This window comes from Polistes dominula, unplaced genomic scaffold (assembly GCF_049000335.1).
Source record: "Polistes dominula isolate Pdom_NZ unplaced genomic scaffold, Pdom_raw_medaka contig_77, whole genome shotgun sequence".
Classification (NCBI taxonomy): domain Eukaryota; kingdom Metazoa; phylum Arthropoda; class Insecta; order Hymenoptera; family Vespidae; genus Polistes; species Polistes dominula.
The window spans coordinates 6386464-6411188 of NW_028301152.1; the positions used below are offsets into that span (position 1 = coordinate 6386464).

At 28.5% G+C, this 24725-nt stretch overlaps 3 protein-coding genes across 5 annotated transcripts; 2 read left to right on the forward strand and 1 right to left on the reverse strand.

Annotated features, from left to right (window-relative positions):
* The first annotated feature begins 1712 nt into the window (after window positions 1-1712).
* Window positions 1713-15689, forward strand: LOC107064347 (something that sticks like glue). The gene is made up of 17 exons (XM_089178330.1): window positions 1713-1877; window positions 1976-2058; window positions 2815-2998; window positions 3088-3322; window positions 3552-3791; window positions 3860-4026; window positions 4111-4473; window positions 5273-5537; window positions 5638-5884; window positions 6123-6432; window positions 6765-6834; window positions 6909-7193; window positions 7267-7605; window positions 7710-8003; window positions 11799-12047; window positions 12141-12368; window positions 12564-15689. Exons 3-17 carry the CDS (start codon window positions 2833-2835, stop codon window positions 14995-14997), a joined length of 5892 nt encoding a protein of 1963 aa, XP_089034456.1. The 5' UTR covers window positions 1713-1877; window positions 1976-2058; window positions 2815-2832; the 3' UTR covers window positions 14998-15689.
* A 296-nt stretch (window positions 15690-15985) lies between these two features.
* On the reverse strand, window positions 15986-16886 carry LOC107064243 (centrosomal protein 20). Its single transcript, XM_015316666.2, has 3 exons — window positions 16706-16886; window positions 16380-16589; window positions 15986-16297 (listed from the first exon to the last, which is right to left on the reverse strand). The coding sequence occupies exons 1-3, from the start codon at window positions 16731-16733 to the stop codon at window positions 16161-16163; spliced, it is 375 nt and encodes a 124-aa protein (XP_015172152.1). The 5' UTR covers window positions 16734-16886; the 3' UTR covers window positions 15986-16160.
* Window positions 16887-17083: 197 nt separating this feature from the next.
* On the forward strand, window positions 17084-24681 carry LOC107064356 (popeye domain-containing protein 3). Of its 3 annotated transcripts, XR_001475475.2 has the most exons (10): window positions 17084-17319; window positions 18060-18239; window positions 18392-18652; window positions 18951-19318; window positions 20392-20549; window positions 20668-20770; window positions 20837-20977; window positions 21074-21239; window positions 22022-22293; window positions 22871-24681. XR_001475475.2 is itself a non-coding variant. In XM_015316989.2 (9 exons), exons 3-9 carry the CDS (start codon window positions 18430-18432, stop codon window positions 22936-22938), a joined length of 1227 nt encoding a protein of 408 aa, XP_015172475.1. In that variant the 5' UTR covers window positions 17085-17319; window positions 18060-18239; window positions 18392-18429; the 3' UTR covers window positions 22939-24681. The 3 variants fall into 3 exon arrangements, 1 of the variants encoding a protein (XP_015172475.1); XR_001475476.2 differs by having other exon boundaries at window positions 18060-18652; XM_015316989.2 differs by lacking the exon at window positions 22022-22293 and having other exon boundaries at window positions 17085-17319.
* The last annotated feature ends 44 nt before the right edge of the window (window positions 24682-24725 follow it).

The following is a 24725-nucleotide window of genomic DNA, read 5'->3' on the forward strand; positions in this document are numbered from 1 at the left end:
CTGCAATGTGACTTGTTCGTTTCAGTATGTCTTCGGTGCAGTTAGCCTCGTCGCCGACGCCCTCGCATGGACTATGAAGGAAGCGCCCGTCCCAGACCGGCCAGCGGCGACTTCAGTCTGCATCTCTGTCAGCCTACTTTCTGCTCTCGGTCGAGGACCGTCGCGGATGCACAAGCTCGCGACAACGAGCTCTCCATCGCTCGCAGTATCCACCTCCCTCAACATCCAACGCCTCATCCTTGGGGGAATCAAGGTGGCCTGCGATTCACACGGCGGTCGAGTCCGGCCTTACCTGCCTCGCTCTCTTCGCACCGCCGTCCTTGAGGCCTCCCACGGACGCTTAGACACCGGCGTACCTGGGCTTTTTCGACGACTTCACGACTGTCGCATCTCCTAGCTCGCAGCACCGGAGCGGTCGCTGCATACCTCGTCTCCAATTCTTACGGTATCGCAGTAGCGGTCCTTGCAGTATCGCAGTCTTCGCCTTCTCGGTCTCCGGCTGCATCCGGATCCCTGCCCGTAGTGCCAGCGGCGCCTGCTGCGACAGGACTCGTCGTCGTCTCATCGCCATCCTCTACAGCCGTCGCCACGCAGTCACTCTACGTCACCTCCGACTTCGAACCGCCTGACCAGGGACTTCGACTCAGCTTCTCCGCAAGTCTAATTCCGTCCGCCTTCGGCGTCCGGTCCAGAGGGGGAGTACTGTGGCGTCTCGCACCTGCTCGGTGCTGACACCCCATGGTTGACTATCCGTAGCTCCGATGTCTTGCTCCAGGACGGTGCCGACATCTCGCGGCTGCCAGCGCCAGGTTCGGCAGACGTATCCAAAAACTACTAGAGGTGCGCGCGTCTAGCAGCGATACTTTCTGCCTCGGCTTTGTAACCAAACCATGATGTAGAGGCGGCCGATTGGTCAGAACTCGCGGCGTAATTGCACCTGGGAATCTGATTGGTCGGGCCTAGTGACGAACATCCCGGATCATCTCCTCGCTCCTCGGAGATCATCGATCCAACGGATTTCTCGACAGGAGTTCAATTTTATTCGCCAAGCTTATCAGTCGACTGCGCTTGCACGCTCTTCCGTATCAATTTATCGTTCTGTATCTCGTCGTGCGTGTGTATATAAATTCTGTATATAATCCTGTATATAAATTCTGTACATAAATTCTGTATATTGTTGAATAAAATGTGTTCCGAGAGATCGCAAATAAAAAAGGTGAAATCCCTTGTTGTGCTCGGCTTCCTCATTGGCTGTTACGGTGGTCAGTAACTAGCCATTCGGCCCGCGGACATTGGATATTCCCACAAGTGTATCAATTTTAAACGAATTGAAGTATGCCGAGATATGTAATAATGTATTAAATATAACCTTAAAGAATTATTATGAGAAAACGTGTAGCTAGAGTGATTTTATTTCGTGAATCTGAATAGTACGTTTATTGATTTTTTATCATATAATTTTATGAAAAAGTATGTGAATAACAAAACAGTTATGGGTAAAATTTGTGTTCCTTGTTTATTTCTCAATCCTACTGTAATAATATTTGGCGCTTTCTTTAGAATTGACACTCTACGTACTGTGGCGCCACCCTGTTGAATGCATTTCGACGGACACTTTTCATATACAGAGATGTTACTACTTACCTTTATCCTCCATAGTTTTAGCTTTTTCTATGCTTATGGGTTACATTTTACTTGAAAATGCAATTACACTCTATTTTCCTCTCCCTCTCTTTTGAAAACTAGGGAATTTTTGTGGTAATATATAACTCATTAAACGGAAGTACTCATCAATGAAGCGAAATGATTATTAAATATTTTATTTCGTTAAAATAATTCTGTACATGTTTATGTAAAAGCCAGCAGAGAATTTCAACGTAAGAGGAAATTTTGAGATATATTTATAATTAATATTAGTACCTACGGTGAGACCGATTGTCCTATCTATTAAATGATTATTTTTTACCCTTACCAGGTACGGTCGAATTGTCCACTTCGCGTTTTTGGTGTTCGTATTGTATTGTTGTCTTCGTAATGTGAGGACAAATTTGATTTCAGGTAATATATTATAGTTTATTATACGTTTCATCAATGTTTTATTATTTTAATATAGTAATATTTTATATAGATACTCGAAATACTATGTTTTGTGTTTATTCATCCTTGATCAAAACATCACGATATCATAATTTACGTATCTATGTCGTTGATTGTAATCTTTTATAAATTTTTATAAATTTCGAATCTTAATTACAATTCCAACTAATTAATAAATATATATTATTACTTATGTATATTTTATTTTGAAATTTGTTGTACACATGAGGTGATTATATTATAATTATCTAACCTACATAAAAATTATAATTGATTATTATGTTAGTATTAGATATGATAGACAAATTGAAAATTTTTCCTATCAGTTTAATGCTTCTTTACTAGAATTATAAAATTCTTTAGTACTTTATGTCTATATGCGCTGTATGTTATATGCATTCTATTTAAAAGGCTTTAGAAGACTATTCGAATAATGTATAAATTGATTGATCAAAAGTTTTATCTTATGTTTTTTTTTATTTGTAACAATTTTGTATAAGCATATTATGTTACACATTGTACCCATATGCAGTTAGAAATATATATAAAGTATACTATCCTTAAGTATGTGAAGTCCAACATATGTAATATATATTTTGTATACATTTTTGTTTAGAAAAATGAAAAATTAATAACTGTTTTTATAGAAGTATTTAGAAAAATACTAAAAATATATTATTTATATTTGAATTCTTTGCTTTTATTTAATGTCCATAGGATAAAAATAAATCCGAGATGTCAGTCCATTATAAGTTTAAGTCTACATTGGACTATGATACAGTTTCTTTTGATGGACTTCATATTTCTGTGGCAGATCTTAAGAAAGCTATTTTTCATCAGAAACGTATTGGAAAAAATACTGATTTTGATCTACAAATAACAAATGCTCAAACAAAAGAAGGTAATTTTTTTTAATATTTTTCTTATTTTGTTGTATTTACTATTGAATTTCAAAGATTAGCATAATTATAGGAGAATTTCGTTTTTTAGATTACACTGATGATAATGCATTAATAGCAAAGAACACTAGCCTTATTGTTGCTAGAGTTCCATTAACAATTCAGCAAAAAAGATCTTGGGATCGAAATGAAACACCTCCATTCAGTAATTTAAAAGATGAAGCCAATTTGGGACGTACCGTAGATCTTACTAGGCTTGATGGATCGGAGGAAGATAAAATTCGAGCTATGATGACTCAATCGACTCAAGATTATGATCCGTCAAAGTATGTATATGAAATTTTTAATAAAATTATAAAAATAACATATAATATCATCTCTATATTTTGATATTTTTATTTGGTATAGCCAGTATAAATGTTTTGTAAATTTTTAACATATAAAAACAATTAAGAGTATTTTTAGGAATCAATTTATTAAATATATATGTAATATTATTAAAATATACTTATTTCAAGTATTGATATTTATAAAGATTTATATTTATTTTATTAGCTATATGAAAATACGTGGTGCAAATCAAACAGGAGATGTACCTACAAACTATCGTTGCTATAAGTGTCATCAACCTGGACATTGGATAAAAAATTGTCCTCTTGGTACGAACCAAGAGCCAATTGAAATTAAGAAGAGTACAGGAATTCCTAGGAGCTTTATGGTACCAGTTGAAGGCCCGTTAGTACCAGGTGCAATGATGACACCTACAGGGCAATATGCTGTTCCTGCTATTGATCAGTAAGTTTCTAATTAAGAAATAGGCTCATTGTAGCATTGTAAAATAATGATAATTGTAATTATTTTAGTCAAGCATACAAAGAAGGTAAAAAAGAAAAACCACCATTTTCTCAAGACCCTGAGCCTATCGTAGAAAAGTTAGAAATACCAGAAGATCTACTATGTAACATTTGTAAGGATTTATTAACCGATGCAGTAATGATACCATGCTGTGGGAATTCTTTTTGTGACGAATGTAAATTCACTTTTTTTTATAAATATATGAAAGCATTTTATAGTATATGTATTATTGTACGATAATAATTCTTTTATGTAACAGGTATTCGAACATTTTTATTAGAATCTGAAGAACATGAATGTCCAGATTGTAATGAAAAAGATGTTTCACCAGAAACGCTCATACCAAATCGATTTTTACGTAATGCAGTAATGAATTTCAAAAATGAAACTGGATATGCTAAAAGGCAGACATATAGACCTGTTCCAATTAATCAACCGGCAGTGCAACCAGAACCACCAAAAGTTGAAATACAACCATCTACTGTACAAGTTACTGGTCAACCTAAAGGTGCTCAAACATCTGGTGCTGGTAATACATCGGCAGAATATGTTGAACCATCTGTTAATTTTGAATCTTTGCCACAACAATTACCATCCACTAGCGCACAACCACAAACCACAAGTAAGTATTTATCTTTTTTTTCTTTATGTATTTATGTTCTGTTTATATCGATTATCTGATAAGATATAATTTTTATTGCATGATTTAATTGACTAATAAAAATAAATTAACATTACAAATCGCAGATAAAGAAGTTAATAAAACTATTAATTTTTATTTATACTTTTTCTTATAAAAAAAATGGAGAAAAATATAAATATACAATATATCAATAGAACTTATATTTAAAAGTTAAACTTGTATGGATTTATAATTAATTCTTTTACTTAACCTTTATTAAAATCATATATAAGGAATTTTACTTAACAAAATGTATTAATGATATATTATTAACGCAAGAAATAGCAACAAGAAAAAGGGGGGAAGAGGGAAGAAAATTTTCTTAAAAATTTTATTATCCTTTAATTTTAATTCTTACGCAAAAGTAATGGAGCCGCCATTATTGATGTGCGTGATGAGTCTTCTTTAAATATTATATATTTTCGTATGTTGCCATCAAAAAATCGTGCTTATTTAATGTTATATCAGTGTTTCTTTTATAGACTCTAAATGTAATACAGTATAATCGTGCGATTCAAAATTTATTTTACCAGCTGATATATTATTGTACCTAACCTCAATCATCAGCTAAATGTAAAGTTCATATCTCTGTATCTTTGTATAACATCAGAATAAATATTGTTTAAAGGTTTAGTAATATAATTTAATATAATGTTATTACACACATAATATTATATAAATGTTTTTATTTTATATATATATCATCAACTTTATTTTGTATTATTTCTTTTTATCATAGCACTTCCTGAATCAAATTCTGAATCAGATTTACAAAGCGATTCGGTAACAAAATTAACAACCGACGAAGAAGCAGAGGTCCCACCGCCACCAGGAACAGAACCATTGTTACCTATTCCTGCTATTGGTAGTTCACCAGAAAGAGATTGTGAACGAAGTGATCCTCCTAGTCGTGATAAAAAAGATCGTGACAATGACTATAATAGTGGAGAAAGACAATCAAGAGAAAGACGAAGAAGTTTTAGTAGAGATGGTCATCGTGAAAGGTTTGTGAATAAGATATAAGTAATATTATAGAAAAGTATTGCAGTATAGTATAACATTTTTTCTTAAGATTGGATTATATATATATATTGGAAATTACAGAAGTGGAGAACGTGGCCGCAGGATGGAAAATTTACGGACAGTGAGCCGTAGGCGATCTTTATCACCTAGACACTCTCAACACAGTGAATATTCATCTCAGGGAACAACATTACCACCACATGTAATGAATCAACCTCCTTCTAAAAATTATCAGGGAATGCCACCAGATGATGGACATTACTCATCCACTATGCATTATGATAGTGGAATGCGAAGATCAACAGAAGATCGACCTGGAACTCCAACTGTATGTTCAATATATATAAATATTTTATTATTATTTTGGCATATATTATGCAGGGAATTTTACCGAAATATAAGAAATCAGTACATTAAGGGAAGGAGGAAAAGAGTCAAATTTTTTATAACAGTTATTAATATTGTTAACATGCACTGTTTTTAAAATTCTTTAAATTATACCGGTTTTAAGTTATTGGTATTATATAATGTAAAATTATATTTATACGAAATTTTTACAATTATAGGTTGATGAACCCCATTTACACGTTCCTGCTTCCGGAAATCAACCACCTCTATTACCATTCCCACCGGGGGAAGATCGCATTCCACAACCAAATTATAATCAGCCTCCACCTAATGCACAACCACATAATCCTCCACTTCTACCAGATCCATATATGACACATCGTATACCAATTTATCCTCATCAACAAGGCTCTCATTATGGTCCACCAAGGTATGAAAGACCACCTTATCAGCAACCAGGATACAGACCATCTCAACCACCACGTAATTTTAACGGGCCACCAAGACCTCTTCGTGGATTACATCATAGTAAGTGATATTATATCTCATACATATAAATGTTATTTTGCAATACATATTTAATACACTATATGTACAAGTATGTACAGTATATGCATAAACATATTTATGTTACTAAAAAAAAGAACAACACAAAAAACATTTTTTTTTTGCATACAAGAAACGTGTTTTAAATAATTACACTCAATTATCCGTTGAGGCTTGATTTTCTTGTGTCATTTATTCTTCGATCATGTTGATTAATCATGGCTTACTGTATATACTTATTCTTCATGCAGTTACACTTAATTAAGTGTTATATATTTTTTATTCCAATGGTCACTATATGAATTTCGATTTAGTTGGATATAGGGGAATACAACCACCACCACCAGGATTGGGGAGAAATGTACATAATGGAAATCCACCTGGGTAATTTAAAATTCACTTAATCTTTATATTTTAGATCTATAATCTATTATAATTTTCTTTTTATTATTAATTAGTATTATTGACGATCCATTGGAGGCGTTTGAGAGAATGCTTAGAGAGAAAGATGAAAGAGATAGAAGGCTTGGAAAACATAGGAGAAGAAGTAGAACACGATCAAGATCTCGTAGCTACACCAGATCTAGATCACGTTCTTTTAGTCGTAGATCGCCATTTACGGGTCGTATAAGTCGATCTCGAAGTCCTGCTAAAAGAAGATCATCAAGATCTCCATTACCATTAAGAGGACGTAGTCGTACTCCGAAACGTAGATCAAGAAGTGGCAGTTTCTCTATTAGCAGGTAATTAATGCGACATTGTTATTAGAATTAACATATTGTTTATAATACAAATACTTATTTAATTTATTTGTAGATCAAGATCATATTCACGAAGTCAATCTCCTAGATTGTCTATTCCCCGAGATAGAGATAGAGATCGGGATAGAGATCGGGATAGAGATCGGGATAGAGAACGAGATCGTGATCGTGATCGTGAACGAGATCGAGATCGAGATCGAGATCGTGATCGTGATCGTGATCGTGATCGCGATCGTGATCGCGATCGTGACAGAGATAGGGACAGAGAAAGAGAGAGAGAAAGAGATCGTGAAAGAGATCGTGAACGTGATAGAGAACGAGATAGAGATCGCGATAGAGATCGAGATCGAGAAATACTACCCAGATATAGATCGCCATTAAGATCACCTCCAAGGTATGCTCTTATTTATTTTATATTTAAAAACATGTTTTTAAATTTTTTCTTACTATTTATTATTATGTTATTACAATAAAAAATCTATGTTGTTTTATTTACAGATTTCAAAGAGATCGAGATCGTGAAAGAGAACGTCCTCGATCACGAGAACCCCGGGATGGATACAATAGTTATTATAATGAATCTCCGGCGCATGAATATCAGTTCAGAGATCGAGAGCGTGACTTACCACCTAGAGACAGACCAGTATCTAGATATCCAATAAGAAATCAACCATCCCAGCATAACATACCGCCGTTGTTGCCTCATCTAGTCACTGGAGGTCACCCACCACCACTTATGTCATTGGGACCTCCACCTTCGGACAGGAAAGACTATTATGAATCCTACAACAGGTATTTTCGCCTCAATAGTATTTTAATACATGTATATGTTAAGCAAATCGTCTATCAACATATTTATGCTGTTGTTCTAATCGTACAATGATTTTGAGTACTTTACTAATAGAGCACAAGCAATTTTAGTAATTTTATGATCACATTTTTTACAATTTATGTATGCAATAGCTTTCTAAGCATTTTTATTATTCAAATAATAATAAAAATGTTCAAATATATTTTTATATACATATACGTGTGTGTGCACTTTGCACATAATAAATATGGGTTCAAACATAAGTTTGGTAGATTCAATATATAAGTTACTTCAATAATCGTTTATTTATGTCAACATATCATTTTTTTATATATTTACATGACAGTCTGATACGTACCATATATACATATATATATATATATATATATATATATATATATATCAATCTAGTTATTTATAATAGTTGGTAACATAGATTTTATTTGTGATAACTTTATTTTGAATTAATCCAAACTTGTGTAATTATTCTAAATACGCATATTTATTTGTATTACCATTATGCGCTATGCAATACTGGTAACGTAGAAAATCATTTGTTATGAAAAAAGTGTTGATAAATTAATACAAGTCGTTATACGTATAATTGTACATAATTTTATTATTATCAAAAATAAGAAAAACAGAGTAAAGTTTCATTTTTAAAGATAATAAGAATTAATATTTCATTCAGTGTATATTATTTTATACTTTATAGTCTATTGCCAGTTAATATTATTACGTGAATTGCCAATTCATGTGTGTGTACATACATGTGCTGTCAACATTCTTCAAGTATTTTACTGTATATTTATCCTGCTATATCTATAAATTTTGTTTAAAGTAGGATCTGTATACAGTGATATAGTTAATATAGTATTTTTTCAAAACAAAAACTTAATCATATATTAATATATACAAACTTTAATATCTACAACAAAAGTTAAAAATATTTATAAGATAGAACAATTTACTTGTATATTGAGATGTATTTATTATTTAAGAAGAATTCTTTTTTTAAATATTAATTTCAACAAAAAAATATATGATGCAGTAAATATAGTACAAAATATTTAATATAAAGCTTATTTATAAAATTTTAATGAATATAAGTTCATTATATATATACTATTATAAAAATTATGTCCATTTTAATTTTTGAAAAACTATTTTTTAAAAAGTAACAATGCAGTTAAGTTCTAAAGAATTTACTAGATCTGTGATTATATTCTAAACTGTGATAATATGCCTAAGAAAGTTATTAAAATTAAATTTTTATAAAGTTGAGACATTTTATAAACTACAAGGTACTTACAAAAAAATCTTTGTTTGAATTATGAAAATGTCAGAGTAAGTAAAAATGTTATATTTTACAAGGAATGTTATTAGATTCATGAATGACAAAATGTGTGTACGCGCGTGTGCATAATGCACATATATATTCTGTTGTATCATTTTGTTGTATTTTTTGTTGTAAGGCACAATGTATACTATATCGTATTTTTATTAAAACACGATAAAAATTTTTTAGAATGTTACGTATGAAATAGATCCTGTATTCTAAACATTTTTAGATTTATAAGAATGATTTTATTTAAACACTGAAAGATAGTTTATATATTTTCATATCTGTTATGAAAAGTATATTAACAGCTTTTTATTTAGTGATATATTGACTTCTTTGATATGATGCTATATGTCTTTTTAAAGAACTGTATGGAAAGAACATATATGCATTATTAATAATCATTGATCAATAACGTTTTATATTATGAGTTGAATTAGAACTAAAATTTGGGATCATGACACTGAGATTGTTAATGCCACCATTTTTTTACTGTTGCTATTTTATATATTTATTAATTATTTAATTTTATATTATTATATGTTTCTCTTTATAAAATTTTCTATATAGGAATAATTAGTAAACTTTTAGAGTTAAATATTTAATTATATTTAAGAAATTAATATTATCTATTTTATTAACTTTGTTAATTGAAGAATATATAATTGGGTAACATTATTAATACTATATATAACTAATATATTTAATAGGAGTTTATGAAATATAATGACTTTTTCGATTATATATTCTACAAAAAATTAAAAAAATTTTGAAAAAATTACTTAAGTATATATTTTGTATATAAATCTGACATTGCCTCTATTCTAAATATTTAATATATTTAATTTTATATTATATATAAAAAAGTCGACTTATTAGAGATTTATAAGAAATATGAAATTAGTAAATATCTAATTTCATTTGTATAAATTTACAATAACTAGTGTTATATGCTTTGAATCTTAATTATATCTATGTTATTATCTATAGTGTGCATATATATATATATATATATAAAAATATATATATATATATTTAAAGATCATATTTATAGTTTATATACTAGTTAAGATACTGTATTAAGTTATTCTATATAATTTTACTTTGACATACATTTCTAGGAAAATTGAATAATGTTAAAATTGAGTATTATGTACAACAAACAACAGTTTGTTACATTTCTTTTTCATAGCTAATTTTTGTGTAATTTTATTGAACATATATATGTTCTATTTTATTAAATTAAATTTATAAAATATTATTTTATATGTATAACATAAACTATTATTTTCCATGAAGCTACACATGTCACCATTAATTTAATCATTGTCATTTCATTGCATGTATACAATGTGTTATTATATATATATATATTAAAATTGTTATATAAAATAAGAATATATAAAATCAAAAAGTGAAAGAAGAAGAAAGAAGTAAGGAAAAATTTAATCAACATGGACCATCTTGGAGATTGCAGAAGCTACCCAGCTGATTGACACGTCTACATGGTTTCTGAATCAGGTGAATTCAGGGCCAAATCAACATTTGTAACAATCTAAAAGAAACATCTGTATTTTTGTTAAATTGCAGTGCTTGAAGCAAGAGGTATTATTGAGCATGTAAAAAATGTTTGTGAAACATAGATTACCATCATGATAAAACTTACAATCTGGCTGACTTTTATATAATTTTTAAATAAGTCTATAATTAATTATATTTTGGTGAGTAAATTTATTTTACAGAGAAATACTAGTGAATACTGCATATCTGATATAATACCTATGTATTTCCCTTGCTGCACTTAACATGTACAAAAAGTTATAAATGTTGGTTTAATCATTTCATGTATTTTTATGATAATTTATTCTATTATTTATAAAGTTTGATTAATATATTATTCTGAGTTGTTATACTTTCTAGAATATTTTGGCTTTGAAAAAAAATTTTTCAAATGTGGATGAAATGATTTTGTGATATCTTATTTTAAATACTTAATTTATTGTCAGTTACAACACAACACCTTTCATCTGTTATCTAAAGTTTTGTATTATTAAAAGTTTAATAAAGTACTTAACAAAATGGAGAAGAATATGGAAAATAATGATAATTAAAAAGAAATAATTTACATATATTATCCTTATGCATTTACTGTTAAAATTAAGTTTATGATTTTAATAATTCTCTGGATGAGATAAAGACATATTTATACTTAACATGACATTGTGATTATTTTTAACCAGGTTAACATAATTCACTTCTAAATTTATATATGACTTCTAAAGCAAAAGGTATTAGTGAATGTGCGAAAATATTAAGGGTATATAAAATTTGTATATATACTAATTTTTTTACTTTGACATATCAAAACTATTATCGTATTTCTTTTTATTATGTAATAGATGCATGATCAATTTTCTTTACTTTTTGTCAACAGATATTCCGGACCTTCTCAACGTTTTGGTAGTCCACTTCGAGATTCATCTCATAAACGATTTGATGATGTTGCACCACCAGGAACCGAAGGTTATTATGATCTTTCTCCTCCAGGTGTTGAACATTTGGATAGACCTTTACGAGAAGATCGCGAAAGAACTCGTATATTAAGAGATCAAGAGGATCGTGAACATTCATTAAAGGATCATGATACTGAAGATCGTGATAGATTGGCATTTAGAGATGACAGGTAAAATGCTTCAAATAGAAATATAAAAGAAAAAATTAATACAAAAGAAAAAATTTAATAGTATCTAGTTTATTTATATATATTTTTATACAGAGTTCGTGAACGCGATGATCGTACAAGAGAAGATAGAGATAGAAGAATTGTAAATAGAGAACGAGAAGATCGTGATAGACCAGCATTACCAAGAGACCATGATGACAGAATACGAGAAAAAGATGATCGAGATAGACGTGAAAAAGAAAAAGATCGCGATGATAGACATCCTCGTGATCGACGTGACGAAGATAGACACGTAGAAAAGAAAGATTATGATAAAGATCGGTATGTTTCTCGCGAATCTATTTACAATTTTTAAGGATACATTTGACAAATTTATCAGAAAATCATATCACAATTAATAATTATTATTTTAAATAAAATTTGTATACATAAACACACACACACACCTCGCATAAATATCATAATGTATACAGTTACATGATTACGTAATATAATTTTATATATATATATTTACAGTTACAGAGATGAAAGAGATCGTCACAGAGTTGAAGACAAAAATCGTATTCGAGATAAAGATAGACGTGATCGAGATTATGATCCTGAAAAAGATCGGGATCGTCATGATAGATATGAAAGGCGATCCACAGAAAGAAAGAAGAATAGGAAGAGTCCAACTCCCTATTTGCAAAAGTGCAAAAGCGAAGCAAAAGATACATCGCCTGAACGACTGAGAAAGAAAGAAAAAGAGCATGAAGAAAAAATAGAAGATAAGAAAAAAGAAAAGAAAATAAAAGAAAAGAAAAAGAAGAAAGATAGCGATGAAAAAGAAAAGAAGAAGAAAAAGAAGAAGGAAAAGAAATCAGGGCAAAAGGAGGTAATGAAAGAGGAGCCAATTAAAATGACGGAAAATGAGGATACTACGTTTATAGAAAGTAAACCAGAAGTTACTTCACCTGTTAAAATTGAAACTGTAAAACCAAATAACGAAGAGGATAATATAGATAATAGAATTGAATGTATACCTAATGAATCCATAGTTTCTTCAAAAGAAGAATTTGAAGATAAATCTTTAGCTATGAATCCAGAACCACCTGAATATAATGAGCCTAGTCCAGAAAGATTGGAACACACAGAATTTGGTACAAATCCACCCAATCCTAATTTTAAACCCATACCTGAATTAAAATCAGATATTAAACCAATAGATAATCTTTATAGTGGTTTGGATGACACAGAAATAAATACAGTAATTACAGAAACATATACTTTATTATCAGAAAATGAAGTAGAGGATAAAGAGACTACTATATGTGAAGAAAAATCGCCAAAGAAAGATGAATTTTTAGCCCCTGTACCAGAACTTTCAAAGTGGGAAAGAGATGATACAATAGAAAAATCTGACGATGTATGTGAATCTCCTACGGACAAAATGCAAGTAGATGAACCAAAATCAATGAAAGTAGTTACTTCGGAAGTTTTAAAAAGAGCTGAAAATGCCATATTTCAAAAAGCTATTAATGCGATAAGACCAATAGAAATAAAAAAGATTAGCGAGAGTAGAAAGATTTTATATCAAAATCCAGAGCCAAAAGTACTTGAACCAGAACCAACTAGAGAACAGCGAAAAAGTGTTAATGTAACTATTAATGTTGGTAGAAATGAAAGAAATGTAGAAATTACAGAACCTTTGAAAAAAGCAAAAATCGACAGAACTAAATTTAAACCAGTCCCAGAGACTTATTCTCCAACGCGTTTATCCGCTAAGGAGAGACTTGGAGATAAAGTCGAAGATAATAAAGAGAGAAAAATTAGTCCTATTAAAAGCTTTTTAGATAGACGAGAAACGAAAAATGAAAATCAGTCTAGAAGTCGATCTCCAAAAAGTACAAGAGATAAAAGAATATCACCACTTATGGAGAGAAGAGTTGATTCTTCATTAGGTATACCAAGTACTGATCGTAAAGTATTTCTCGAAGAAAGAAAACGAGATAAAGAAAGAGGTGAACGTTCAAGAGATAGAAATGATTTCAGACATGAGAGGCATGAATTAAGAGATACGAGGATGGATTCAAGGCAAGATTTTAGATCGAATAGAAGTGAAACAAAAGGAGAACGATCAGATAAAGATAGGGAGAAAGATCGAGAACGAGAAAGGAGAGGTAGAACACCTCCATCTGTATTTAAAAGAAACGAAGTACCTAAAGTGGGTCTTGGTAAACCTAAAGATGATGAAGATGATAGAAGAAGAGATAAAAAAGTAAGAGAAGATAAAAAGAGAAAGAAGGAACATCGTAGTCGTAGTAAATCGAAAGAACATAAGAAACGTAAAGAAAAGAAACATAAGAAGGATAAAGATAAAAGTCAAGAAAAGAAACAAAAACATAGAGAAAATGTCATTTTGAAAGAAAAAGTTGAAACAAGTGAAAATAAAATTAATTATGAGAATCCAGAACCTCCTCTTATAGAATCTTTAAAGAAACAAAGAAAGAATCCTAGACTTGTCTCTGATCGTAAACGTAGCATACTAGATGAATCTAGTTTTGAACCTGATTACTCTGCATCTGATTCTGAATCTGAGACCGAAGACGGCAAAATTATAAATTTACCTACTAAAAAATTGAAACTTGAAGAATCAGAATTAGAAAAGGATATAGATATAAAATCCTTGAAAAAAAGATCTAAATCTACTAGTAGTGAAGATACATCTAGTAGTTCTGAAAGTACGAGTTCAGATACTGATAGTTCTGACGAATCACATAAAAAGAAGAAAAAGAAACATAAGAAACATAAAAAAAAGAAATCAACTAAAAAAGATAGTAGCTCAGAATCTGACAGTTATTCTGATTCATCTGAAACAAGTAGTGATGAGGAAAAACACAGAAAAAAATCAAAAAAATCAAAAAGCAGAAATAAACAATCTAAGAAGAAGAAAAAATCGAAACATAAATGACATCATTAGTTAATTTGGCAACTACTGATGAGATATTAGTAAAGATTTTTTCGTTGATATAAATATCTTTTAAAATTAAAACATGCATTGACAATTGCGTAAATTATTGACGAAAGTGACAAAAGTGCATTGTTCTCTGCATATCCATGAACTTTAATAGATAACTGCTTTTTGCTTTATGCATATAATATTAATACGAAGTTCAAAAGTTATATTTGGGCTTTAAGATTAATATTAACTATACAAATTATCAATGAATTATTTATTAACGAACAAATTTTATGATCATAACGAATTTATGAACATATACAGAATAAATAGAATATTATATTTACAAAAGAAGCATTTCCTTCTATTTGGTAATATTATATGGCCTTTAAGTAATTATATTCTGATTTCAATATTAAAACCTTATATCATTTATAAGACGAGATGTACATTATAGCTGTCAGTAGCTTATAATATTCTTAAGATTTCCAATAATGGTATTGCTTAAGAAAACCTATCTTTAAGATTTCTGCTATCTAAATGTTATATTGTACTTTCATAATGTGTAATATCTCATATATAATATATCATGTATGTAATATATGATATAATATATGATATAATATATGATATATATTACATATATAATGTATTATATCTATATACATAAGACATCAGAAAATAAAAAATAAAAATTCTTTTAATGCCTTTTAAAATTTATTTACATATTACAACCTAATAATTTTTCATGTGTACTTTAATATAATTATGATGTAAAAATTTTCAGATTATGTATTCATTAGAAATAATAATAATACACTTAAAAATAGAAAATTTAATCAGTACAACAAAATACAATTTAAGAGATAAATAAATACAAGTTATGAAGTAAGCAATGTGTTGGAGTTTTTATAAATGCGAAAGCAATGAAAAACATTCAAATTATATAAGTATTTTTACCTTAATTAATATTACTTATTTTGATTACTGCAATATTAAATATATCATTTTAGATTCAAATTTTATTCATATGTAAAATGAATAACATTTTATAATTTGTATCTATATATTATTAACAAATACTAATGTTTAAATCATACATAAGTTCTACAAATGCGATATAAAAATAAATGTGCCTACTAAGCAAACTTCTTTAATATACATATATAAATTTTTCATGTATTTTTCATATGCTTTAATGTTTCTATTATTCCACAAAGTAAGGGCAACTTTTTACTTGTATCAGTTTCCTTTATTCCCAATGTTTGAGCTAGTAACGTTCGATCATAAGGATGTTTTGAAAGATCACATTCTTCAATGAAAATATTAATATAGATTAAACATTGTATTTTTTAAAATATAAGTCAAATGATATAATTTAACATTTTTTCTACCTGAAACAAATACGGTTGAACTATATTTAAATCCCATCCAATCTAAATATTCGCGAACAAGTTCGTTAAAGATAACAATATCAGAAGATTGTTTCGAATTTTGTAATTTACTTTCTGAATTGGAATTATCTAATAATTTAAAAACTTCAGTTCGCATTTCAGCCCTTATACGACCAAGTTCTCCACTAGCTTCCAAAGATTCTCTTACCGCTAAAGAAACATAACAAAATCTTAATAATTATGTTTTATGTATTGTAATGTATGTAAAAGTATTTCTAAAATTATGTACATAATGGTACAGAGTGCTTCCAATTTCTAATGCATACCATTTACTAAATCTTTTTCCGTAGTCATTTTATTAACTTTTGTTATCAGTACATATATACTAATATTTGGATATACCTATATGGATATCTAAATGAAATTAAAAGTTTCAAATACACATTCAAAATATTATTTAAAACAACCTCCAAATTCTGTCATTGATATCAAACATTATAGATTCTTTTTCGCTTGGCAATTGTATTGTACTGCCACTTAGCGGATATTAGAAAAAATAAAATTAAAACAAACCTTAAAATTAAATCGAAAGATAATAAGAAAACGCCAATCAACGATTTTTCTTTATCTATAAGCAATTTCATAGAAATACGTCGAATATTAGCGAGTATTTTTCTTGTTTATAGGTGGTAAATTTTCGAACGTATCTCATTAGTTGTAGCGTGGCCTATTTAATCCCCTCTTGTGCTTTACCATCATCTTTACTTGTCCCTGCTACAGTAACGTCTTTCTGCTACTTTGACGTTTATTGGATAAGTGAATTTGTTTCGTGTACCGAGTTCAAATAATTCTAGCAATCATAAGGAAATATTTGAAATTTCTATTTATTTATTTATTCGTATGCCTTGCGTAAGCCCACATCATTTTAAATCTTCCATGAGTAAGTTATTTATTGATTTCAATACGATACTTAATAACATGCGTCAATATTCACAATCTCGTAAACATACATTATTAAAAAAATATATTTTGATCGTTAGATTTTGAATTTTAATACAATATTGAACAATAAAAAATGATTAACATATTTTATTTACTATTAAATTCAAACTTAGTTTTATTTTCTTAAGAGTGTTCTATATTTTGTGAACTATTCAATAATTTTACTAATAACGATTTGTATAATTTCAATTACTATATAAACAATCTTGAAATTATTTTTATCATCAATACATTCTGTAAAGCATAATTGTTTATATTTCGAAAAAATTTATTAAATTTTGTCGAGCTTACAGACTTTTTTCATACATTCATTTACATGTATATGTAAATAAAGCTTTTGACTTAAAAGTTACAACTATAATGTATAACGAAATAATTTTCATATAATAGTAGATATTATAAAATTTTAAGTATAATCATATATGACAGAAGCTTAATTTAATCTAACCTCTGCATTTTTTAATTAAATATTATCAGTTAATTTGTGTACAGCAAATAATACACTTTATAATTAATAATACATAAATAAATGTAGTTTTTACAAAATCAATCATAATTTTTAAAATAATATAATATAATATGATAAATTTACTGTGAAGTTGGAAGTTAATATTTAATGAATGATTAGTAATGATCTATACTTCATTGTGTCAAATATATTGTTGGTTTACATTACAGATGTTGACATTGTCTTCCCGCAGTTGTTTGTAATGCAAATATCTTTTCTTGACCTGAAGCCTACAAGATGGTTTTCATCTTCAAGTTCTAATTTTAGCTGAGAGTAATGTAGACACATAAACAAAAATTACATATTCACAAATGGCACAGAGAATTCACTGTTACATCGTTTATGAATAAGTATGAAATATAATTTCTAGTCATTAATTAATAATTCAACAATTAATTGTATTATCTAGATAGTAACATACACGTTGGAAGTAGTTTTAAATATTGATTTTCTTTGTTATTCTATAATGACTAAAAAAATTGACAAAATTATTTTTATACAGACTGAAACGAAATTGGATAATTTGGTGGTAATGCGGGGATGTGGATCTGTTTTGATTTAATAGGAAGCCGAGAAGGCTTGGGTGCTTCCATTTCATTCCTTATACTTCTATATTCAATTTCTAACAGTGTTGATGCTAGTTTGACAAATGCAGATACATCAAATATACCTCATAACACTGTCACGTCAGATATATCATCACCAACTGTTACGCATCATGAGAATGACGAATGTAGGAATGTGACCACTGATAATAGAGCAGGTACGTATATATCTTCATTAGTGTACATCTCAATTTTGTACAGTTTTGCTTTGCTTTTGTGGTATATACACATGAAAAACAAATAACAATGTACATACATAAATTTTATGACATTGTAGTTTGACGTAGAATAGATAATTCTAGTTTTATTTCTTTTGTAATGTTTTCAAATTTTTCTATAAGGTCACTTTATATTGTTAAAAACACTTTATATTTCTTCATCATATCTAACTTCTTAAATTTCACAAATACTATTCACTACTTTCTTGGGACAGTTTCTTTTATTAATATTTCATAGGTTCTGGACTGTCAGTGGTCAGCCATGGAACTGGCCACCCTCATTCGCCAACAGTGCCTCCAACCTTTCTCCACGGAGTTCTTACCTGCCAACCCTATCAAGGAATTTATGTGAACCATGTCTATTTTCAATTAGCAAATGTCTTCTTCCTATTGTCACACCTTGCACCAAGTGGCATACATGGTGTCCTCTATTTAAGGTGCACTCTGCTCGTGGGCTGTGCCTTTCTTGCTTTGTGGGGCTGGACAATAGCTTGCTGGCTGGACGTCGTGCTCTGGAATGCTCTCTTTGTTGTCATCAACTTCGTCCATGTATGCACGCTTCTTTACAAACTCAGGCCTATCAAGTTTTCAAGGGAAGTTGAAGAGGTAAGTAAAAGATAATAGAGAAGCTATAATGACTTAGAGCAATGTTACAATATTTTATTTTGCACATTTAATATTTATGCAGTGTCCTAAAACAGATCTGGGCATAGGAGAACATATCGTTTAGACGGAGAAAACACGTATTTGATTTTCAATATACTTCCCCCATGTTCAGGTCTGTTTTAAAAGTATATAAATTGACAATTGGTTACTAGAAATTGATAAAGTTATTTATTAAGGTTTGAAAAATGTTACATTCTGTATATAGGATGCTTCATATTATTTTATAATATTACACAATCAAATTTTTATAATATTTCTTTTATTTGTCAAATACATATGTAGTTATCTATAAACATGTATCAAAAAAAAAATATATATATATATATATATATATATATATATATATATATATATATTATATAAAACAAAAAGTAGATTGATATGTATTGTATTGCATAGCTTAAAATATGTTTGAAGATGATGTATAGTTATGCTTTGCATAACAATAAATTTATTAGTGATTAGACTTTTGTTAAGGAATGCATAGTTGTAGATTGTAATGTGGAAACTTCTTTCAAATTTGCATTTGGATATTCCAACTGATCAGAACTTTTTCGGAAATATTTTCTAATTTGTAAAATATATTTAATTAATTTTATCATTTACTATGTGATAATGATCTTGATCTGATAAAACTAAGTTTTGAAAACAGTTGGAAGAATTAAATATCTATTACGATGTAGATAGCTCTTAACAGGGCTAAAAAATGTAGCTCGTAATCATTTATATAGCTATTATTAATATTGTAGCTACTGTTATTTAAATATAATATAGTATATAAAGCATGCTCTATACATTTTAATTTTTTTTAAATTATGTAAACATTTTTTAACTTAGTTTTATAACGATTTCAGGAGTAACATGGCAATTTTTAATAAATTTTATATATATATAAAAGTTTAAATTAAGTTTAGTGCCTATTACAAATATATTAAGGATCTTTTAAAACTGTTACATAAGATTCTTATTTCATGTATACAAAAAATATCTTATACTTAATTTTTGATATACAGGTATATATTGCTGTATTCCAGCCATTGAGAGTATCTCGCCATCAATTCAAAAAAGTTTTAAATTGTATGAAGATCATCAGACAATTAAAATATCAAGAAGTTTACGCTCAAGAGAAAGTAACAAAAGTTGACTCCTTATCATTGGTGTTATCAGGAAAGTGAGTATTGAATTTTTCATCTTTGAGAAATGAACAAACAAAAATGAATTTGATACAAATAACATTATAATTTAAGTTGTAATTAGGTATTTAAAAAATTGTTTTTGTTTCACTATAGATTAGTTGTATCACAGAATGGAAGAGCATTGCATATTGTCTTCCCACATCAGTTCCTGGATTCTCCAGAATGGTTTGGTGTATCTACAGATGAATATTTCCAGGTATTTCTATTTTATTTTACATATGATGTATATAATACATAAATTAATCATAATTGTATTTAATAGGTATCTATAACAGCCATGGAAGAATCAAGGATATTATTATGGCACAGAGATAAGTTAAAGTTAAGCATTATTAGTGATCAATTCCTGCAGGCAGTTTTTGATCATATCCTTGGCAGAGATGTAGTTAAAAAGTTGATGCAGGTAATTCTTTCATATTATTAATAAAAAATAATCAAAATAACTAAAAAATAGATAAATGTTTACGTTTATTTAAAATACATTATAATTATAATGCAGGTTAGTGAAACAATGGCAGCTAGCAGTCATCAACAACAAAATGGACAAGTTATTGGTCTTGGCAGCATAGGAACGTTAGAAAATGATCCAGATACTAAGCTATTTGTCGTTAAAAAAACGGGTGATAGTCAGGGGATTACTGCTCTTATCAGTCGTCAACTTCAAGGTAAAAATGATTAAATTATTTAGAAGCATGTTTATGTGTTTAAGAGATAGTTTATGTTTAAATGAGACTCAATGGTTTATGAGCAATATTAATCTATTTTAATTCAGGAGATTTAACGTAATGTTAAAATAGAATGAATTTGCACACACAAAAAATAACAGGATCCTTTATGACAAAAAATTATATATATATATATATATATATATATTTAGATGTTTAATGATGCTTTTACTTTTATTTTTATTTTAACTTACTTTTTGTATAAGGTTAGTGTTAATTTATATTAAGCATATCAGAGAGAGTCCTTAGTAGTAAATATTATAATAAATGTTTAATATAATTTATTTTTTAGAATATATTTTAAATTCTATTGTATTATAAACACACGCACACAACTGTGTTATACACTTAATTTAATATGACTTCTATATAGCATGTCAATATGCATGTTAATGTGTTTTCCTTTTTAACTTATGGTTATGGTTGATTTTTTCTGCATATTTGATACACATCCTCTTTTTAATAGTAAAATACTTTTTATTAGTACTTTTATTAGTACTCTGTTCTTATATTATATATTGCTTTTATATCTTATAAAAACTTATCTTTTTTTAACATGAAAGGTTGAAAAATTTGTATGAAATTTTCTGTATGAAGGGAACACAATAGAAGAATTCGTTTGAATGATTAACTAATAGTTAGGCAAAATATTTATTATCTGCAATTACTGTTATTTACTCAATTTTTTAATTTTGCATCAATTTTGATTTTGCTTTGGATAGAAGAGAGAATGCCGCTGCTGTACATGAGCCAAGAAGTACTACACAATGCCTTACATCATACAAATCATCTGTGCGTGCCTTATACATGTCCTTTAAATCCTGTGCAAAACAACGTTCAGTCTTCCTTATAATGATTTTGCATACAAACTGTGCCTCTATTTAGCACGTTTGTGTGCATTGCATATATTATGTTTTTGAAACGAGCATACACATCTCACATGATTCTGACAGAATGACTTCATTTGTTCTTTTCTCCTGATTATTGTATGCAGGTAGGTTCCTCTTAAGCATCTGTCTTCTTATTTTTTCTACTTTTAAATTTAGATGTAAAATAAATAATTAGTAATTATTTTAGTGTTCATTAGTATTGATCCATTTTAGCAGCTTATATGTGGTATTAAATATTTATAGAAAATAACTAAAAATATACATTCTTTTTCAGTTAATTTTGTTAATTCGGACACATTAGGTGGAAAAATATCATAAATAATATTATTAATGTTGATTTCAAATTATGTGCATGTGTGTGCATTATTATCAATGTTTGATAAAGCTTACGAAACATGCAATAACAACGTATGCTTAATTTTCTTTACTTCGAGTAATTTTCTGAGAAAATATATTTATTTTTTTAATTATTAAAATGATTGAAATAGTGCTATAAAAGAACAATTATTTACTGTAGATAATGTTAATTTAATAAGTTACTTTCATTTATTATTTATATCAATCAATTAATGTTTGAGATTCATTTTACGAAAGTACATTTAAAATTTATATGTGATATGTATTTAGTTCAAGCTTTTATTTCTATTTTATAAAATTTGAAATATTATTATAAATTTACAGCAGCAGGTGATCCAAATGCTTGGAGATTGGGAAGAATTGAAGAGACTGATCATGAAACACCTGTTTAATGATTGTTAAATTGATGTCATCCTCGACAGTCAATATGATATATTGGTCTTTTTATGTAATGCAGTTATGATGAGACAATATTCATCATAATCTTCATGGAATGATCAGCTGTGCGTGGAACAATTGAACATTTTCTTGCTAATCTTTAATTTATTCTACAATTAATCAAATTTATTAAGTGATAATAAAAAGTAATTGTTTACAGCATAATAATTCCATTATAATTTATGATAAGATATATAAGTAACATTACTTTATGCTTCCACTGTATTATAAGGTATTATGAAATTTTTGTTTTAAGGATTAACGATCATAATTTATTTATATATTTTCATTTAATTATATCATATTCATTCAGTAATGAATACGATTTCAAAAATACAATAGAATGAGCGTTGTTCGATTGTAACGGCGTAACTTCTATAATATGAGATATTAAATTACAGTCTTACTGATAGAAGATAGAGAGGCCTATGAAGAGGATTGCTTTCTATACCCAAAAATAGTGCCTTTTTACTTCCACTTTAATTTTTTATTTCTGAATGAAAAGTATATACAGTACAATTGTATAAAATCGTTATATATTTATTCAATATTTTTTAAATAGAAATTTTCCAATATTACTATATATCATGTATGAGAAAAAAGGGTCACAATCTTGTTGAATAATACATTCATAATTGGAGAGATAAATGAAGTTACGCCATAAATGCGTACGAATATTACGAAGTGGAACATTGCAAATGTCTAAACCTTTATACTGACATTTTGCTGATATATAGGCAAATCATTGCCTATAACTTATGATGTTAATAATGTGAAATTATCAGAGATATTATAATAATATTAAGATCATGTTGATCAAATTTGCAGTATAAATTATCAGTATAAAAGATTTATTCATTTCATTTTGTGATCATAATCTATATCATTAAAATTAGTTATTATGGATGAAACGATAATAAGGCCAACTGTACAGAGGAAGAGAGATAAATGTTTTACTATTTACCAATGTATGTCAAATAAGAAAGTCTCAAATAACTGCTTTGAAGAACAAGCCACAATTAAAAAATAATTTTAATGAAAAATAAAACTGCAGCATTTTTTCTGGAGTTTAAAATGGAAATCTCAGGTTTCGATGTTGAAACGATTTCAGCAATGAAAAACAAAATAAAAGTTATATCGGAGACAGTATCATCTAGTCTTTATAAATCTGCATTAACAGTTTCAAAAGTCGTTAATATCGAAATCATGCACAGCTAAGGTTGTAATACATACTTTAAGAAGACTTTTTATATATAAAAAAATAGTTCTGAACACATTCTATTCCAGAAATGTATTGCCAGTTTAATCATTGCATAAAAATAACATCATTTTGTCGTACACATAAAGTATATCTGCATAATTCTTCTAACGAAACGAATGAATTTATTCTGCAAAAAAATACAAATTTTCCTTTCAACGATATATGTTATTAATGAAAAGACGATACAAATTTAATGTACTTGCATATAATTTATATATAAAAAAGCCACTCTGTCAATGTATTACAGTTATATGTTATGTATCTTTGTTGTTTACTGTTTTCCATTGTTGTTATAGTTTTGTATATGTACTTATTTTCATTTTATAGTTAGGTAATAAATATGTGAATAATAAAATATGGAAAAAAAACCGTATCATATTGAATACAATACTGATTGATTAAATAATGACATGAATAAAGTTAGTTTTAGAAAAGATTGCTTTGTGATTTTTAATTCCAATATACTGCATTTAACATACT

Coding starts and splice junctions, on each gene's coding strand:
- LOC107064347 (XM_089178330.1), top strand. CDS start 2,833: ATGTCAGTCCATTATAAGTTTAAGTCTACATTGGACTATGATACAGTT. Junction 6,835..6,908: donor CATAATGGAAATCCACCTGG/GTAATTTAAAAT, acceptor ATTATTAATTAG/TATTATTGACGATCCATTGG. Junction 8,004..11,798: donor TATTATGAATCCTACAACAG/GTATTTTCGCCT, acceptor TTTTGTCAACAG/ATATTCCGGACCTTCTCAAC.
- LOC107064243 (XM_015316666.2), bottom strand. CDS start 16,733: ATGACTACGGAAAAAGATTTAGTAAATG. Junction 16,590..16,705: donor GGAAAAAGATTTAGTAAATG/GTATGCATTAGA, acceptor ATGTTTCTTTAG/CGGTAAGAGAATCTTTGGAA. Junction 16,298..16,379: donor TTCAACCGTATTTGTTTCAG/GTAGAAAAAATG, acceptor TTTTCATTGAAG/AATGTGATCTTTCAAAACAT.
- LOC107064356 (XM_015316989.2), top strand. CDS start 18,430: ATGTGGATCTGTTTTGATTTAATAGGAAGCCGAGAAGGCTTGGGTGCT. Junction 20,550..20,667: donor TCATTGGTGTTATCAGGAAA/GTGAGTATTGAA, acceptor GTTTCACTATAG/ATTAGTTGTATCACAGAATG. Junction 21,240..22,870: donor TATCAGTCGTCAACTTCAAG/GTAAAAATGATT, acceptor ATAAATTTACAG/CAGCAGGTGATCCAAATGCT.